At 39.7% G+C, this 19,265-nt stretch overlaps 2 protein-coding genes across 14 annotated transcripts in view; both read left to right on the top strand.

Annotated features, from left to right (window-relative positions):
• Window positions 1-8,081, top strand: part of LOC103051888 (protein zyg-11 homolog B) — a 30,468-nt gene extending 22,387 nt beyond the window's left edge. For both annotated transcript variants that reach the window (XM_015888559.3, XM_007430896.3), the window contains 6 exons: window positions 57-218; window positions 683-730; window positions 1,230-1,427; window positions 1,513-1,565; window positions 5,341-5,438; window positions 6,834-8,081. In XM_015888559.3, the coding sequence (XP_015744045.1) occupies window positions 57-218; window positions 683-730; window positions 1,230-1,427; window positions 1,513-1,565; window positions 5,341-5,438; window positions 6,834-6,997 (723 nt within the window). In that variant the 3' untranslated portion in view covers window positions 6,998-8,081. The remainder of the gene's footprint in view (window positions 1-56; window positions 219-682; window positions 731-1,229; window positions 1,428-1,512; window positions 1,566-5,340; window positions 5,439-6,833) is intronic.
• Window positions 8,082-10,853: 2,772 nt separating this feature from the next.
• Window positions 10,854-19,265, top strand: part of LOC103052449 (protein zyg-11 homolog B) — a 17,660-nt gene continuing 9,248 nt past the window's right edge. For 10 of the 12 annotated variants that reach the window (XM_088153782.1, XM_088153783.1, XM_088153780.1 and 7 more), the window contains exons 1-6: window positions 10,868-10,999; window positions 13,949-14,114; window positions 15,421-16,169; window positions 16,960-17,100; window positions 17,317-17,493; window positions 17,982-18,046. In XM_088153782.1, the coding sequence (XP_088009908.1) occupies window positions 10,916-10,999; window positions 13,949-14,114; window positions 15,421-16,169; window positions 16,960-17,100; window positions 17,317-17,493; window positions 17,982-18,046 (1,382 nt within the window). In that variant the 5' untranslated portion in view covers window positions 10,868-10,915. Of the gene's footprint in view, window positions 11,000-13,948; window positions 14,115-15,420; window positions 16,170-16,959; window positions 17,101-17,316; window positions 17,494-17,981; window positions 18,047-19,265 lie in introns of all 12 variants that reach the window. The other 2 variants (XM_088153781.1, XM_007430898.4) reach the window with 1 other exon arrangement.

Here is a 19,265-nt window from a genome sequence, read left to right as displayed (position 1 = left end):
TTCAAAAGAGTACATTAGCAATATCAATGGCTTTATTCCTTTTCTTCTCTCTCCAGCAACTTCTTCAAATTGTGAAGCAAAAAACAAATCAGAATGTAGTGGACACCACTCTTAAGTTTACACTGAGTGCACTTTGGAATCTCACTGATGAGTCTCCAACCACATGTCGGCACTTTATTGAAAACCAAGGGCTGGAACTCTTCATGAAAGTTTTGGAGGTGGGAACTGAAGGATATATGTCAACATCTGTATAGCTATTATTGCATCTGCTTACTTCAGTTTTCTTGTGTAGACACTGAGCTTTTTAATTTTTGAGTCATGCTACAGTATCTCTACTTGTGATAGGCTTATTTTTACAATCTGCAGTCAGTCCTCAAACCAATTAACTAAGATTGTCCATACAGATCTTCTCTCTTCTCTCACCTCAGCTCAAAAAACTATGACAGCTGTCTCTTGTTGAAAGGATTAAAAGTCCTTTAGTATACTTTGTCTAACCAAAATCCCTCCTGTTTTGGACAGCAGTGACTGAAAATTGAACTTGTACTGGCAAAAGAATAATTATTTAATTTTGTAGACTCCTCTGTGCTTTCTGATATGTCTCAATGGGATCTGCTTGTTATCCAATATTAGCATGGATCTTATCACTTATTAATGGTTGTCTATATTTTATTTTAATTTACAGTCTTTTCCTTCAGAGTCTTCTATCCAACAGAAAGTTCTTGGCCTTTTGGTAAGATGAACAGAATAGTATTTATTTTACCTGGATGTGAGCAATGTTTGTTTTCCCTATTATTTTCTCTCCTACTCCTTCCAACATTCTACACTACTTGGAACACATTATTTTTAATCCCATTCTATTAACTTTGGGTCCAATCAAACGAACCCTATTCCTTCACAATCTCTATTTGTTCCATCTTAAGGGGTTAGCATTAGAACACAACCACCCTGTTGTATCAGTCAATGGATTAATCTAGACTGGCATCCTGTTTCCAGCAATATTAAGGCAGCTTTCTTGAGGACAGTCTTCTCCAACGCACTGTCCTCAAGATGCAACAGACTGCAATTCAACCAGCATGTCCAATCTGATGGCTAATATGTTGAGAAAATTGTTTAAAAAGCCCAGAGTGGGACAGAAAGTCAAAAGCCATGTCCACAGCAGGAACATCTGGAAAAGTAGCTTGATTAGGTATAACTGTTTGTACTGAAATCCCTTCCTTTTTTTCATTTAGAACAACATTGCAGAGGTTAAAGAACTCCATTCTGAGCTAATGTGGGAAGACTTCATAGACCATATCAGCAAGTTGTTGCACAGTGTTGAGGTGGAGGTCAGTTACTTTGCAGCTGGGATTATTGCTCATTTGATATCGCGAGGAGAACAAGCCTGGACATTAAGTCGCAACCAGAGATCCTCACTCCTCGAAGAACTGGTATAGATGTAGCTGAAAAATATTTCCTACTTTTCTGTTAGAGTTACATTGTAAACATTTACAGTAACTTCTCTTTGTTTTCCAGCATTCTGCCATTTTGAATTGGCCTACACCAGAATGTGAAATGGTGGCATACAGGTAACTAAGGATTTGACATAAATCATGCAAAAAATATTAATTCAGGTTCTGCTTAAGGTAGTTTGCTGCACATAAGACTACTTTTGCCAGAAGTGTGAATAGTCTGCTTGTCCAAATATTCTGGCTTATGACAAAATCACATTTCTTGTTTTCAAAGATATAATCATGAGACATTTTAGGTTATAATCCTACATACTTATTGGTGAGTAAATCCATTGAATTCAGTGGGATATTCTTAGTAGACATGTATTAAGTTACTTTGTTAGTCTGCCATATTCTGATGTGCTCAGTAGACTTAAAATTGATTCATTCTCTATTTTAAACCTACTGAAGTCAGTAGTACTGTTGCTGAGAGAGAAAACTGAAGTCTTGGCAGCTTTTGAATTAAAATTGATCCAAAAGATATACTTTCATATGTATTTAGAACCAGTCTATTGACACCAGTGCTAAAACAGGCTGAAGGTTTCAGATGATCAGATTTGGTATGAATAAATAAGTAGTTGTTTCCCATGATCTGTGTGCCTTTTCTGCATGTTGTGTTTCTGTTGTCCAATTATTGCTTTCTTCCAAACCTCCCAAAAGTATGAAAAATTTAGATGACTTTTATCTTCTTCCCCATTCCTCCTAGCAGACAGAAAACCTGTAGGGATTGTCAAGTGTCAGGGTTTCCTGTTAGGAATTGCTTGTGATTCCACTAATGAAGAGCTGTAATGCCATGCTCTTCTGACCCCCTTTTCACCCCCTCTCTTTTCCTTTTGGAGGCTATGTTCTTTCCACAATATAGGCAGCAGCAGCATTTAAAAAAAAAAAAAAGTTTTGGTTTTTTTTGTGGGGATGTGTTTAAATAAATCCAGTTGAGTATTAGCAACAGTATTCATGTCTCCACTAATGGAAAATAGGTTAGTTAAAATTGCACAGGGAGGTTTTTTAATTTAACACTTGAAGAACGATTAGATTAATATTTAATAGAATTACTAAAATACATCAAATATGGTTTGATGTAAAGATATTGTCTTAATTAAAAAATATACAAAACAAAATTGAGCAGAGGTATGGTGGGGTAGAGATGTAAAAACCCTGAATGTGCTTTGCTGGCAATTTTTCTGTTCCTCCCAAACTATTTTCCTCTTCACAAATAGAAAGATACAAATAAGCTGCTCACAGACCATTCTTCTGTTAAAAGTTAGAATCCTTTAATATGATTTATTTGGTTTTGGTTTATGTTGTTCACACAACTTGTTATGTGAATAAACATTTTGGCTTGTGAACGTAATTTATGGCTTAGCAGTTTGGCATAGCAAAAATGTGGCCAACTGTACTCTATTTCATAAACTGTGATTAAACAGATTATGGCTTAATGTGATGATGAACCCAGCTTCTTTGTGCTTCCTGATTGGCAGTATGTAGAAAAGTCTATCAAAAGACAATGTGGCAGTATTTTGTGTTTTCCCCTTTAACAGATGTTCTATGATGAAGAGTAAGATAGAAGAAATTTGCTTTGGAATTTGTTTTGAATGATGAAAAGCAGGTTCAAATTATTATACCTACATAAATAAGAATTGATTGGAAAAGAAGTCTGCTGATCTTGTCTGGAAAATTCTGTTTAGAAGAGCCATGCATTATCTTTTCTGATAGAATAAGTTATTTTCTTCATCTTGGTTCCAGTTGGAGCAATATTCCCATTAGAATAGGATATTTATTTATTTATTTATTTATTTATTTATTAATTAAATTTGTATGCCGCCCATCTCCCCTAATGGGTGACTCTGGGTGGCTCACAATTAAAACCACAAACCCAAGCCATTAAAAAACAATACCATATAAATAATTAAAATTAATTAATCAATTAAAATCCGAGTATAAAACAACCCTATGCATAAATACTAAAAAACATTCAAGATGACAGAGGGAGCAAGGTCAATTACCCCATAAGCGTAATTACTCCTGCTGGTGGGAGCCGCCATCCGGTTCCCAGGCTTTCTGGCATAGCCAGGTTTTCATGCCTTTCCTGAAGGCCATGAGAGTGGAGGCACATCACACCTCGAGAGATAGAGTGTTCCACAGAACGGGGGCCACCGCAGAAAAGGCCCTCTTCCTAGAGCCCACCAGTCGAAATTCCTTGACTGATGGGGTTTGCAACATGCCCCTTCTGGACTGAGTGGGGTGGGCTGATATAACAGGGACGAGACAGCTCCTCAGATAACCTGGTCCTGTGCCATGAAGTGCTTTAAAGGTGATAACCAACACCTTGAATTGGACCTGGAAGCAAACTGGCAACCAATGCAGCTCGCATAACAGCGGTGTTATATGTGCCCCCCTGGGGGCATTCAGAACTGTCTGCGCTGCTGTAGCTTCTGGATACTCTTCAAGGGTAGCCCCATGTAGAGCACATTGCAGTAGTCCAACCGGGAGGTAACCAGGGCATGAGTGACTGCAGAGATCCGATCAAGGAAGGGGTGTAACTGCCACACAACACGAAGTTGCACAAAGGCCCTCCTAGCCACCACTGTCACCTGCTCTTTGAACAGGAGTCGTGAGTCCAGAAGGACCCCCAGATTATGCACCAGCTCTGTCTGGGGTAGTGCAACCCCGTCAAGAACCAAAGATGATAAACTCCTAGATCTTGAGGCTCCCTGTACCCACAGCCACTCTGTCTTACCAGGGTTCAGCTGAAGCCTGTTGTCCCCCATCCAGGCCCCCACAGCCTCCAGGCACCGCGAAAGGGTAGCCACAGCTTAGGTCACCTGGGATGGAGATATATAATTGAGTATCATCAGCATACTGATACCTCAACCCATGGTGCCGGATGATCTCACCCAATGGTTTCATGTAGATGTTAAATAGGAGCAGCGAGAGCACCAAGCCCTGAGGCACCCCACAAAGTAGGGGTCGTGGGTTGGACCTCTTGCTCCCCATCAACACTGATTGGGTTCAGCCTTGGAGAAAGGAGCTGAACCAGCACAGCACTATGCCACCCAGCCCCAACTCCTGCAGCTGACCCAAAAGGATACCATGGTCGATAGTATCGAAAGCCGCCGAGAGGTCAAGAAGAGCAAGGATGGATATACTACCCCCATCTCACTCTCGCCAGAGATCATCCAAAAGTGTGACCAATGCTGTTTCTGTCCCATAATCGGGCCTGAAACCTGACTGATAGGGGTCCAGATAATCCGTTTCCTCCAGGATCCTCTGAAGCTGCCATGCGACCACCTTTTCCACCACCTTTCCTTGAAAGGGAAGGTGGGAGACTGGACGAAATTGTCCAGAAGGGTGGGATCTAGCGATGGTTTCTTGAAGAGGGGGTGGATCAAAGACTCCTTGAAAGGCTTCGGGAGCACCCCCTCCTGCAAGGATGAATTGACCACCGCCAATACCCTCCTCATACCTTGGAATAAATTATTTCATGTCAGTTTAGTAGCAGAGAAAACAATTGGCAGATCTCTTTTAAGCTATGGAAACATTTGAGAGAAATGTGTGAAGCAGGATAATGCTAAGGGCCAGTTTGGTGTAGTGGTGAAAGGAGTGGACTAGAATCTGGGAGGCCATGAGTTCTAGTCCTTTCTTAGAAACAATACCCAGCTGGGTGGCAGCCCTAGGAAGAAAGCAATGGCAAATCACTTCTGAAAATGATGTCAACAGAGCTGCATGGACTTGACAAGAGTAAAGGGAGGAGAAGAGTGACTTGAAAGCACTAAAAAAAAAAGCGGGGGTGAATACTGTACTTCGGGTCAAAATCTCAAAATGATGGGCCTTTCCTTTTTCTCTTCCTGAATAGGTCATTCAACCCCTTTTTCCCCTTGCTTGGTTGCTTCATGACTCCTGGGGTGCAGCTCTGGGCTGTATGGGCTATGCAGCATGTTTGCAGCAAAAACCGTATGTATTGACAAAAAACTATGTTAAGCAATTCTTTCAACATGGAGTAACTGGTAGACACCAGATAATTCTTATGCTTATCTAGCATCACAGATTTGAAGTAACTTTAATGGGGAATCAAAACCATCTTGTAGCAATTTTGTCACAGTTAAAGGACAAGTAATGTGAGTAGTGAGTTGTGAATGTTCTGGATTTTAGCAGCCAATGGTGGTGCAGTGGGTGGCAGTCCTAAGGACACTGTCCACTTCCTCAGCTCCAACAGGTTTAAACTGTTTCCAGATAACTGGGCAAGACTCCACCCTAGGCATCTCCCCCAGACGTGCAGCAAAGCCAGCGTCCAACTGCAAACGTATCTGAACGATTTTAACCAGAGACTGGAGGAGGGCAGAGTTGACTACAATAAATCTCTCTGGTCCCACCCACTATGATTACTGGACTGTCTCTGGTGTAAGAGATGGCAAAAAGTAACAGATTTTGCGTACATTGCAGCTGCTGTTGGATGCTAGTTGATTAAGAGGGAAAATACTTGAACAATGTTAAAGCTAAAGCTGATGTTAGCCTGTTTCTTCATGCACTGGGGATGAGATGAATGTAACATGAGAGGGACACAGCAGAAAAAAGATACTGCCAGGGCATGTTTGTGCCATGGTTAGGTGATATCGATTGATTATATAAATTAGACTGATGAATAAGATCACTTGCTTAGTTCATAAGATTAAAATATATTTAAACTAATCTATAGAAAACTGTCGAGATCCATGCAGGGGAGTTATTAAAATAATTCTCTGTAAATGGGCAGCTAGTAGATACTGTGGCTCTGGTATGGATAACTAGGATATAACAGGACTGGAGTGCCTGCTAAAAACTGTAAGAGACCTGAGCTAAGTTAAACTGAATGGGTTTTGGAAGGGAAGGCTTCTGTGAATAGAAATAAGAGAGGAATAAATGAAGGTAGATTAGGTTAGAATGCAGAGTTGTTCTACACCTTCTCTACACTTCCCAATCCTTGGAAATAGGAAAATAATATGATGGGGATATTGCAACAATGTACTGCCCTTCCACCATATATAGAGTGGATATATAACCCTATTTCTTTCTGTCTTTTTCCTATACAAAACCTCTTCCATGTTCTCCTCTAGCCTTGAAATGTAGAAGAAGTACTTATCTGTACATACATGTGATCTTACACCCACCATCTCTTCAATAAGTGAATAGTATAATAGAGAACTGAGGATGCCTTGCCACAATTATATTTCACAAAGTAATTTTGCTAAATCCATATGCAGCTTAACTGGAATTTAAATTTGTGAAAGTTGTATGTGAAAATTGATGGAAACAGGTAATGAAATTCTAGACTCTTGATTTTATTAAATTTTTCTTTTTCTTTCATTTCAGCTGCCAGGTACTGCAGCATGTTAATTGAAGAAGGTGGATTGCATCATTTGTTTAACATCAAGGAAAACAGCCAGACTGATCCAGATGTTCAGCGAATTGCTGTCTCAATCTTAGATAGCTTAGAAAAACATATTTTGCGACATGGGCGGCCACCTCCTTATTAAAAACCAAATTGAGTCTAAGCCAAATTGAATGAGAACATGTAACAGGGAATAGGTGTGCAAATTATCCTCTAATAATCCCTTACTGAAACGTATCTAGTTGGAATAATGTTGATAAAAGTGAGTGCCATTAATTTTTTGCCAGTTGGTACGGAAGCAGGGCTAGTACATACTATCTTTAATGGCCTTTGGCATTTAAGGGTTTTCAAGAGGATCCAGAAAAATTCCTAACTGGTAATGTCTACTGGGATCATCTCTGGCTGTGGAAAAGTGGAAATTTGTGCCATTCAAATGCACATTCAAAATTAAACCTGTAGACTGTGTGAGTTCATCAGAAAATTGTTTCTGCTTGCTTCATCCCTTCAGAATAGTTGTGTTTTAATAGAACTGTCCACTGATTCAGTATTTGAACAAAACTGTTTGTGCTTGTAATGTCAGCACTATACAGCTCAAAACACTGTCATATATTCACACATTAGGACCCAGCAGGTTATGAGTAAGGTGACCAGGGATGTTTGTTCCTCTGTGGACCTTTTAAACTCACAGAATCTTCAGATTCTACTAATATTTCATATAAGCTCTTTAGCAGAAACATCTGAGTTTCAAATCAACAGTTATTTTTTTCTTCCATAATATACTATGATGAGAATCTCCTTGGAGGGAGAAACGCAGGTTCTGCTCCAGGGAGCCAAAGACTAGGAGGGGAAAGAGTGAATTATAATTACAAAAAACAAAAAAAAAGACAGCAAGAATATATTATGTTGCTACACTTGTAACTAAGTGTAAATTTGAAAAAAGAGTAGAGAAAACTAAAGTTTTCTACCAAAAGAATTGCTGGGAGAAATTTGCTCAATTTATGGGATTGTACATCTGATCACCTTATTTATGACAGACTATTAATAGCTTTGTTCTTTCTCATAAATACCTTGTCAGTATTTGTGCAGTGAACTTTATGTGGAAGGCAATGCCATACAAAATCTCATCCAACATTTTATGTAAAGTCTGGTGTAAATTACATTGTGTGGTATATTAAATTTTTTACATAAAACATTCCATGATTAAAAACTCAATAATGCATACGTGTTGATACTTAATGGAATAAGGTGAAAATAGCAACAGTATACAAAGTCCACTCTAAAATAGAATAGATGTCAACAAACCATGTTTTGAACTAGGCTTACTTCCAAAGGAGTGCACTATAATGTGCTTCACCCAGTTGAGGTGTAAGGAAGCTGCATGATGCCTAACACTAAATCACAGAGGAGCCAACTTGGTTACAAGAGAAATAATACTTTTCCATCTATGAGAAGCTAATTGTGTCATTTTATGTCTATGTTCTTAAGAAATAAGTTTGAAATTCAGTGAAACACTCTTAGAAAGTTTGCATAAGATTGCATCCTAAGGCTACAGTCTTGAACTTCAGTTATGTGGGAGTAAGCCCCACGGAAGAGAAAGAAATGTGATCTGGGATAGGTTTATGTGTTCCAATGTATAAACTATTAACATTATGCCCCCTATCCTGATTTCTTTTGATAAGTGACATAAAAAACAAAACAAAGGATGCTTCTCAACAAGACTTTAATTGTAATAATTTGCTCTACCTCAGACATGGGTCCAGGTGATCCTTCCATTTGTAAACCTCCCATGTGTCCCATTATGTCTGTGCTTAAAAAAACTGTTAAAAAGGGGAAAAAAACTAACTACACAATACCTTCTGATTGATAATATTAAGTCTCATATCAACGATTCTGATTTTAATCTCAAATATGGTATGCAATAGCCTATCTCTACTAGCTGAAAACCCATGTGACTGAATGAATCTCAGGAATAATTAAGCTTTGTCTTTTGACTATTCTTAATGAGTATAAGTAATAATTTACCTTTATCCAAACACAACACTTTGAACTATCTAAAAATGTTCACCTTTGCTTTCAGATGGAAAAGCTTTTTTATGGTAGATTGAAATCCTATATACACTTATTTAGCAGTAGCACCTAACTAGTCTTGGTTGATCTTGAAAAGCTAAGAGGAACATGCATGGTTAATACTCAGATCTGACACCACCAAGAAATCCTAGATCTGTAATCTAGATTAGGAAGTTTTTTTAAAAATCTGCATAGATGGCAAGGTTAAACCACTTTCATGTTGTTGCCGAGAAAACAAGATGATCATGTCCATGGAGTAACCAGAAAGTGACTTTAACCCTAGGGAGACTTTACCTTAGCACTACTGAACTTTGCATTACCACCATATAACCATGATTATGATCTGGCTCCCAAGAATTTGGATAGAGTGGGCACAAGATTTTGAAGGAGCTCTTAGTGAGGTGTCTTCTAGAACCCCTGTCTTCTCATGGGCAGCAGTATTCAGACCACTGCTGAGAACTCTCAGGTATGATATTAATTTTCACCATCATCACATCTTCAAAATGATATTCACAGACTCATTGAGGGGAAATGAAAATGGCTGAGCAGTACCATCTTAATTAGAAGTTTAAAAAGCAAATGGTATAGAGACAACCAGTGTCTGCCTCAATTTGTCTTCTGTGCCCCAACGTGTATTTTTTATCCTGCCTTCTTTCCTTTGGAGGATTCAAGCTACATCTGAACTTGTAGGAATGTCCCCTTCAAAAGGATATATCATGTCCACAATTTTCTGATAGGTGAACTACACCTTAAGTGTGTATCTGTTTTATAAATGCAGCACCAAATTCCTGGTTTAGGCTGTAATGGTAAATATCATAAGTAGGAATGATAGAATACAACAGGACCCCTCAACTGGCTTGCTCGGGAATATGCTAGAGAAAGCTGAAGTGATAAAACCCCATCTCAGTTTCACTTAATTTTAAATTGCTCATCACAACCTTAGTCATGACAGAAGTTTGGATTAAGCAACACAGCTTCCCAACCTCAATATTCATGAAAAATGAAGCCATTATGCTTCTTTAGTGACAACGTATATGTTCCTGGTAGTCTGGCTGCATTGGCGTAACATAGTGAACATCAAAACTAGCCAGCTACATCTTAATGTAATGTGAGAATCCAGCCCCATGGCTAGTTCAGGTTTCAGGGAATCATGCAAACTCGGAAAACTAGTTTTACTCAAGTAAAACCTCTTCTCCTTCAAGTTCAGCTTCCCTCCTGGTGCTTCTTGGACATGTCCATTTACTTGGTAATAATATGGAAGTATGTTGACATTACCTTCCTCCAGATGTTTTTCAACTTCCCAGTCTAGTTTACAGTTTGGCACTTCCTAGTGGTCTCCCATCTAATCTCTGTTAACTACAATAAGGTACAGTAGCAAACTCAATTCTTGAAGACTTCATAGGAACGTCCATTCAGTTTTCTTCACAAGAGAAGTGGTTTGTCATTGCCTCATTCAGGAATGTTTTGGCTTCTCAGTCTATCCTACATCCCATATCCTTGATATTTCTGACAATCTTTCACCCACGTCCTAACTAGGACTGACACTGCTTCATTTCCCGAGCCCAGACAACAACTTTTCCCACATGCAAAAAACCTACTAAAACCGTTCCTGCATCTAAAAAATACCTGCATGAAGTCATCCTAACCAAGAAAGGTATCTCGCAAGATTCAGTCTCCCTTATTTCCTTCCAGCCTAGGCCCACCTTAGCAATACAAGCGAGAAGCGATTGTATCTTTACACACACACAAATACAAGTTCAAGGAAAAGAACTGTGGCCGTCTCCGTCTTTCTGCAGGAACGACCTCGTTCATCTATTGCTCGACATTCAACTCGGCTCACTGACCAGCGAGACATGGTTTACACCTCCTACACCGAATACGCGCCCGCGCTCTAGCTCGGCGACTAAAGATTGTTCTTGTTTTCAGTCCGTGCTGCGCAGCTTCCGGTTGTTTCTTTCGCCTTCCGGTCCGGGGGTGTTGATGCCGGTTCTTTGCAATGGTGCGCTTCCTGCACATCCAGAACCGGCAACGAGCCGCGCTCACCATTTGTGGAGATTGCCCGGCCGTGCAGGTGAATGAGGTGGGAGGCGGCTCCACGGAAGGACGCGGGCGCTTCTAAATCCCGAGCGAAAAGGGACAGGGAAGGGACAGGATGAGAGGTAGCGCGATTAGGAAAAGCGAGAGAAGCCAAGAAGGTTGATTTCGAGTGGCGAAGCTCGAAAGAATCTCCTCCTTGGGGCACGCCATGTCCGGGAATCGGTTGCCGGGACAAAGGAGTGGCGAGCAGGGACCTGAACTCATTAAAATACGTTGTTCTTTGTAGTAGGGCAAGGAGAAGGCAAGAAGTATTTTTAAGAGGTGCCCTTACTCAGCCTTGTTTTCCTGTGTCATTGCAGCAATGTAGGGCTTGAGTCATAGTGTCTAATGTACAGTCTTCAGGTTTCAAGGTAAGGAAATTACTAGGGAGCAACCATAGGAGAAGACTTCTGCTTTTGCTTCCTGCTTATGACTTTTGCTGGTAATATCGGGTTAACATGCTGTTGATACAGCATGTCATTACTACTGTACTAATAATAATTTATTAAACTTGTGTGCTGCCTGACTCTCAACAATTCTGGGTGGGTCACAACAATGAAATGAACTACAATAAAATCAATAAAATATGAAAGATGCCAAGCGTGATGAAGCAAAGTTGTCAAGTGTGTTGACGTGAGGGCTCTCACTCTCCTTTGCTAAAAGCCTGCGTGAAGAGCCAGGTCTTCATGGCTCTTCTAAACAACAGCAGAGTGGGGATTGTCCGGATCTTGCGGGAACCTCATTCCAGAGAACAGGTGCGGCTGCAGAGAGGCGCGCTTCCAGGGTCCTCATAGATGACATTATTTAATCGAAGGAACCCAGAGCACGCTAACCCTGCAGGGTCAAATCAGCTGGGCAGATGTTATGGAAGACAGGTGGTCCTTCAAGTAACCAGGCCCTATGCCATGTAGGGCTTTCATCACAACTGGAAGCAAACTGGCAACTGCTGCAGTTCGCAAAGCAGAGGTGTTCCATGGGTATACCAAGGCATGCCCATTACTGCTTGCACCACTGCATTCTGAACAAGTTGAAGCTTCCAGGTGGTTTTCAAGGGCAGACCCATGTACAGAGCATTGCAGTAGTCAAGTCACAAGGTGACTAGGGTCCTCCAATCTAAGAAAGGATGCAACTGGCACACCAGACAGAGTTGTGCAAGGCCTTCATGCAGGAGCTACGAGTCCAGGAAGACTCCCAGATTGCATAGCAACCTTGAAGGGGGAAGGTCAAAGATGGAATATCCCCAGATCTGGGCAATTCAAATACCCACAGCCACTCGGTCTTGGTAGGATTGAATAGTTTCAAATGTTTTTAAATGGACTGTGGTTCAGTGAGGATCTTCTTTAGAGCAGAGGGTCAATAACTAATTTTTATAGTGGTGATAAGAGCATTTTACAGAGTTTAGCTTTTGGCAATACAAATTAAAGGAAGCTAATGATTTTGGGGCTTGAACTGGACAAGCAACTCAAAGATATGTAGGAAAGGCAATTTATGATCACACACATAATTTTGTTACACTATGAAAACTTTGGAAGCCCCAAATTAAGAATTAGCATTAAGAATAAAGGCATTTCTTTATGTCAGTGTATCTGACATAATTGTCTACTCATTCGTTTATCATATTTATAGACTGCTGAATCCCTAAGGTCTTTCAACAATACACTAAAGAAAAGTAAAAAAGGAAGGCCCACAAGCTAGTGAAAACATATAATAAAATTAAATTAACTGAACCAAACTATAACCAAATCAGGATAGTATCATGGTTCAAATACCCCCCGGAAGAGCTGTGTTTTGAGCAGCTTCCAAAAGGCAGTCAGGGTGAGAGCCAACTGGATGTCCACTGGAAGACTGTTCCAAAGGATCCACACCATCACCAAAAAGCAGTGCTGCTGATTCTTGGTCCCCCTCATCTTCCTAAAGTGAGTTAAATAATTACAGGTAGTCCTCACTTAGCGACCATATATTCAGCGACTGTTTGAAGTTAATGATGGCACTGAACAAGAAGACTTAGGCCAGTCCTTGAACTTGGAGCTATCACAGCATCTCTGCAGTCACATGATCATGATTTAGGCACTTGGCAACCAGCACACAGTTACAACAGTCACAGCATCCCACAGTCTCATGATTGACATTTGCAAGCTCCACTGCTGGCTTCCAACAAGCAAAGTCAATGAGAAAGCTGGCAGGAAGTCACAAATCATGGTCACATGACATCATGCATAACGACCATGTGTGATTCACTTAATAACCGCAACTAGAACTGCTGGAACTGCTATGTTAAGTTGGCACAGTCATGTGATTTTTTTTTTGCTTTACAACCACGTTGCTTAGTGACAGAGTTCCCAGTCCCATTTACAGTTATTAACTGAGGACTACTTGTAAACCAGTTACAAATAGTCCTCACTTACTAACAGTAATTGGGACCGGGAACTCTGATGTCACATGACCATGCCTACTTATGACGGCAGTTCCAGTGGTCCCAGTTGCTGCTGTTAGGTGAATCCCGCATGGTTGCAGCATTCCGCAGTCACATGATTGCTATTTGTGACCTCCTACCAGCTTCCCATTGACTTTGCTTGTCAGAAGCCAGCAGTGAAGGTCACAAATGACAATCACGTGACCACAGGACACTATGACTTAATTGCAAGCCGGTTGCCAAGTGCCCAAATCACAAACACGTGACCGTGGGGACACTGACAGCCACAACTACAAGGACTGGTCCTAAGTCCCCCTCGTTCAACGCTATCATAACTTCAAACAGTCGCTGAATGAATAGTCGTTAAATGAGGACTACCATGTGCTTCTGACAGTGTTGAAGCTGGATAGTTCATATCTGTATCATGCCTATTTGGGGACCTTCTCTTATCCTTAGGGTAATAAAAACAACCTGGCAGTGTAACAAATCCTTGGAACTTTATTTTCTGTTTGATGTCATGATGTATTTTATGTATGACAGGCAGAAGCTTCTCCATATTCTCTAGTTGACATCTGCTTGAATGTCTTGGTTGCTGATCTGGCAAAATTCTGTACAGAAAGGCCAGATGGATCACTGTGCTTGAAAGAATCTGAAAGGCTTCCTCAAGAAGTAGCTGATCGATTGCTGCAAACAATGGCTTATCGAGGTAAGAGATTTCTGTGCCAGAAGTTATAGAATGTTAACAACACATTACTTTGAATATGAGATTGCTCATAAATTAGAATTCTTAATTCTGTTATATCACATTTTTGTGCTCTGATCTAGGAAAGTAGTCCATGATTCAGGACCACATATAGTTACTTCATATATAAAGCATGCACATTTAAACAGTTTTAGTACCATGTAATTCTGTATTGCATAGTATTACATAGAATTATTTACCGTGTGCTTATTTCAGGATTCAATTTTTGGTAGATAATACAGGTAGTCCTCGCTTACTGACCACCTATTCAGCAACTGTTTGAAGTTGTGATGGTGCTGAACGAGGGGTACTTACAACTGGTCCTCGAAGTTCTGGCCATTGCAGTGTCCCATAGTCACATGATCGCAATTCAGGTGCTTGGCAACCAGCTCGCACTTGGTTGCAGTGTCCCATGGTCACAGGATCACCATTTGTGACCTTCCCTGGCAGCTTCCTGCAAGCAAAATCAATGGGGAAGCTGGCAGGGAAGGTCGTAAGTCACTCTGGTAAGTCCCCCCCATCTTCTTGCATACCGCGCTGCGCCCTCCTTCCCTGGCCCTCCGTGCATTCACACGCACGCACCCAAGCCCTCCTTCCCTGGGGCTCCCTGCACTTGCACGCATGGATCCATGCCATGAGCACCCCTATCCCCAATTTGTGTGTGGCCTGCGCCAGACCTCCCAGGGCCTCCCCCACCCCCCTGCGGCACCCCTGCACTCCTTATCTGGGACTCCCACTGCTTCCTGCTTAACAACCTGCGCATCTTGGGGTTATGACAGCAACCCGGACTGCCTGAATTGCCGTCACTAAGCAATGTGGTCATGTGGAGTCACGCTTTATGACCACATTGCTTAGCAACAGCAATCCCGGTCCCAATTTGAAGGCTACCTGTAGTCAGCTTGGATTACTTTGAAAATATAGGTACCGTTTATTAACAGAGCCTTAGCAGCTGGCAGTACTTAGTTAATCTTAGCTGATTTCAGAAACTGAGTATCTTTGGTCCTAGTTAGTGCTTGGATGGGGGACCACTTGGGACTTCCAGTGCTGTTGGCTAGCCTGTGAAGTTGCAAAAAACATGCAACTTGCAGAAAGAAGGCAGTAGTTAATTACTTCTGTAGTGCTGCCAAGGAAGTAACATGTATGCATTATCAGGAGTCAAGTTTAACTTGGGGAAATCTTTGCCATTAATATGCAAATAGGGAATAGTTGGACTGATTTCAGAACTTTACTTGCTCTGATATGTGTATATATTTTTTTTCTTTACTGCCAGAGTTGTTAAATGATGGTACAGTGGGTATTTTCCAAGGCAACCAAATTCGTTTGAAGCAAGCTTGCATCCGCAAAGCAAAAATCTCGGCCCAATCCTTCAAGAAGGCCTTCTGCCATCATAAGCTAGTAGAACTTGATGCTGCGGGAATGAATGAAGCTATTACCATTGCAGATGTTGTGAGTGGACTGGAGAGCAGTACGTGGATCCAGAAAAATCTCCAGTGCCTTGTCTTGGACTCATTAACTTCTGTGAATTCCTATGAAAGATGCTTCAGTCGATTCCCTGGTCTTCGTTCTTTGAGTATTACAAATGTGCTGTTCCGGGATGAAGATCTAGCAGAAGTTGTTACCTTGCCAAGATTAGAAAGCTTGGATATATCCAACACTTCTGTTACAAACATATCTGCACTCCTTGGCTGCAGGAATCGTCTGAAATCTCTAACTATGTACAGTTTGAAATGTTTGAAAATGCCTACCACAAAATTCTTAGACGTCATAAGAGGATTAAAGTATCTGATTCACCTTGATATTTCAGATGAGCAGCATTCTGTATCTGATATTGCCTTTTGTTTGCTAAGGCAAAAAGACATTCTGCCCAATCTTGTATCATTGGACATTTCAGGGAGTAAATATATTACTGATGAAGCTGTAGAAGAGTTTGTCAGACAGCGGCCAAATATGCGGTTTATAGGTTTGTTAGGTACAGAAGCTGGATACACAGAGTTCCTTTCAGGACAGGGAAGCTTGAAGGTTGGAACCACTGAAACATACTGCAGCTAGAATGATAATTGATAATCCAGCAGATTGCATGATTTGAAAGCCTAATTCTAGTTCTAGTTAATTTGTTCATTTGCAGCACAGAAGTAACAACATTGATATTACTAAGGATTTTTTTTAAAAAAAATGATTATATTTAAAAAATGTGTTTAAAGAAAATAACTAAATAATTAACAACTTGTACTAACACAAAAGATTTGCATTTTTGACTTTTGCTTGTTGATCTCAAACTAGGAAACATAAACCTGCCGCCAGCCAGAAAACTATTTTGTTCCTTCTTCAACTGAAAAAGGATCTGATTTAATAGCAAAACCTGGAGGCTGATTTATTTATTTATTTATTTATTTATAAATAAATCAGCCTTCGGGTTAATTAATTAATTTGTATGTTATTGTACAAATGCTGTAGAATCCCTGAAATTCCTGTAAAATGGAACAGGCTGACATGAGTTTATATTTAATAAAAGCAAAAACTAAGCAATAAATTTGGAGGGAAAGTACTATATATCACAGAACCTTTAAATCAGTTTTTGTCTAAAGTCTGTGCCTTGATCAGCCTTGCTGATTAACTTGTAATAACGGTATAGCATAACCTTTTCAACCTAGTGACATGATTTTCTGGCTTAAAGTACTATTTAGGATTGGGTGTTTGCCTTCCAACTTTATTGTTGCAAGACTTATGTTAACTACCAAATTTATTAGATATGAAATGAAAATCCTGAGTAGAGTTATGCTAAAAGAATGAAACTTTCATATGTTAAAAGGTATCAGGGGGAGAAAATGAAATGCAGATTTCAGAAGCTTTGAAACGCTACAATGAAAGGGCAACATTTGTGAAGGAGGCCTTCTTTCATCTTTTTACACAAACCTGTTTTATGAAAATTACAAAGCCTGAAATTTTAAAGGTAAGGGAGTTTAATTTGAAAGAAATAATTGCTTGCCAATTGTTGAAATTTTGACCATATCCAGTAAATATCATTATTTAAAATTTTCACTGGCAACTTAATATTACCATCTGTTTGTATCTCAAAAGATACAGATAACAGCTTGTGCCCTTTTTTTTTTTCCTACCAAAGTATATATTGTATTAAAGTTGTTCTCATTGTCTTTTCATCTTGCAGCTTGTGATTATTGGAATGAGGAATCACCCTTTAGATTTGGCAGTACAGTTGACTGCTAGTGCCTGCGTCCTTAATTTAACTAGGCAAGGCCTAGCAGCTGGCATGCCTGTTCGTCTGCTCTCCAGTGTAATTCAGCTGCTCCTCAAAGCAATGGAAACATTTCCTGAACAACAGCAGGTAAGGATATAGACTAGGACATGTTGTACAAATACACATACATGCATGAATGTATCAATCCTCCCATGTACTTGGAGCAGCTGATTTGGAATTCCTTTGCTGAGAGGAAAAACAAACCCACAGAGGTCCTGTTTCATTACCAGTGACAGTGGACATACATTGATCTTCTAGCTTCTTTCACTGGGAGGAAAGTGCAAAGCTTTTGCTTGTGCTTTTCACTCATTGATGTGTTGCATGGGATTCTGCAGTCTGCCCATTGCTTCTGCAGAGCTGGATTTGCACACTCCCAGATGTAAAAGTTGTTTGATATACCGTTCAGAAACATTAATTATGTTGCTTTTATTTACAAATAATTCCCTTTCCTTTAAGATTCAAAGCATTAAAAGCAGCACTTCTTAAGTGACCATTTTATGAATAAATAATAATTCAAGTTCTGAATATCACATTTTTATAATATTTAACTTTTTTCTTCTTCTTCTTCCATACAGCTCCAGAAGAATTGCCTTCTTTCATTATCGAGTGTCAGGATCCTCCAAGATGTTCCATTTAATAGGCAAGTGACGATTAGATGTTTTTGAACGTTTTACAAATATGGACAGTCAACTGAAAGTAAAGCCTTAGTCTGGCTGAAAGAGGTTTTCCTTTTTATGCCCTAACATTAAGCTGTCTTCTTACATATATCCTATTACCAAATTAAAATTCAGGTGTCTCCTTTTTCAAGCATATATACTCTCTGCTTATTAATTTCCTCTCTTCCCAATGGAAAGACTAACAGAATATTGAGTAGATTCTCTGTTCTAATGCTCATTCCAAGAGCAATTTAAAAGTGATGCCAGTAAACTAAAACCACATATTTGAGGCGTTTGGTGTGACTGGGACATCTCACTGAAATTTGGCAGTTTAATCTGAGTATGTAATATTGGAACGCTAAGAATCTGGACTAAGTGGTTGGCATATTGATGAGGCTTAATTTCCACATATGTGTGGAGTGCCACATAGAGAAGCTGTTTCTACCTGCCTAGCATTGTGTTTATAATCAGACCTCGTGTATTAGTCCATAGATGGCAGATTGCAACAAATACCTATCTTAAATGCATTGTTGATGTACCTTCTATAATTGTTCATTCTGGGCAAAAATTTAAAAATTCCTTAGCACAGATTTAATAGAGGTACCATTGTTCAGTGGTTATATTTCGTATGCACGCATTGTAATTATTGCATTTATAGATAAATAGTAAAAGTTGTGTGGACTGGATCATTAATTCAGTTTGTTCTGAAAAAGAATCATTTCTGTGCAAAAGGCCACTGAATTGTTAGATTGATTTGCAAGTGTTTAATTTAATGATTTAATCCAAATCAACTATCTGATTCAGATAATGGCTTTGAACTGAACCTCTGAATTTAATTCTTAGCAGAGCCTATTAGGCATATTTAGCAGTGTCTTCTTAAGAGAAAAAAAATAAGAGTATTTTGAACCTGATTCAGTTCAGCTCAAAATACAGTACCTACCAGAACTAAGTGTTATGCAGCAGTATCATATCATATTCCTGGGTTATGCATACCTCTAATCTTAGAGCTCTTGTAATTTAGAAAATTTAGTTTTTGTTTTATTTATTTATCATTTTATTAACTAGATTTGTAAGACTGCCCAACTCAAACTTTTGTAACAAAAAGTTTTGTTTTGCACTTCTAAACATAAGAGAAAACAGATTTTTGTTGTAGATAAACAGTTGCATAAAAACTGCTGGATAAGATGAAAGAATAAACTGGTT

This window comes from Python bivittatus, unplaced genomic scaffold, assembly GCF_059951505.1.
Source record: "Python bivittatus isolate LINGU-HERP-01145 unplaced genomic scaffold, Pbiv_v1 ctg000700_np1212, whole genome shotgun sequence".
Classification (NCBI taxonomy): Eukaryota; Metazoa; Chordata; class Lepidosauria; order Squamata; family Pythonidae; genus Python; species Python bivittatus.
Note: the sequence above shows the minus strand (reverse complement) of the source record. Positions and strands in the feature narration are given on the sequence as shown.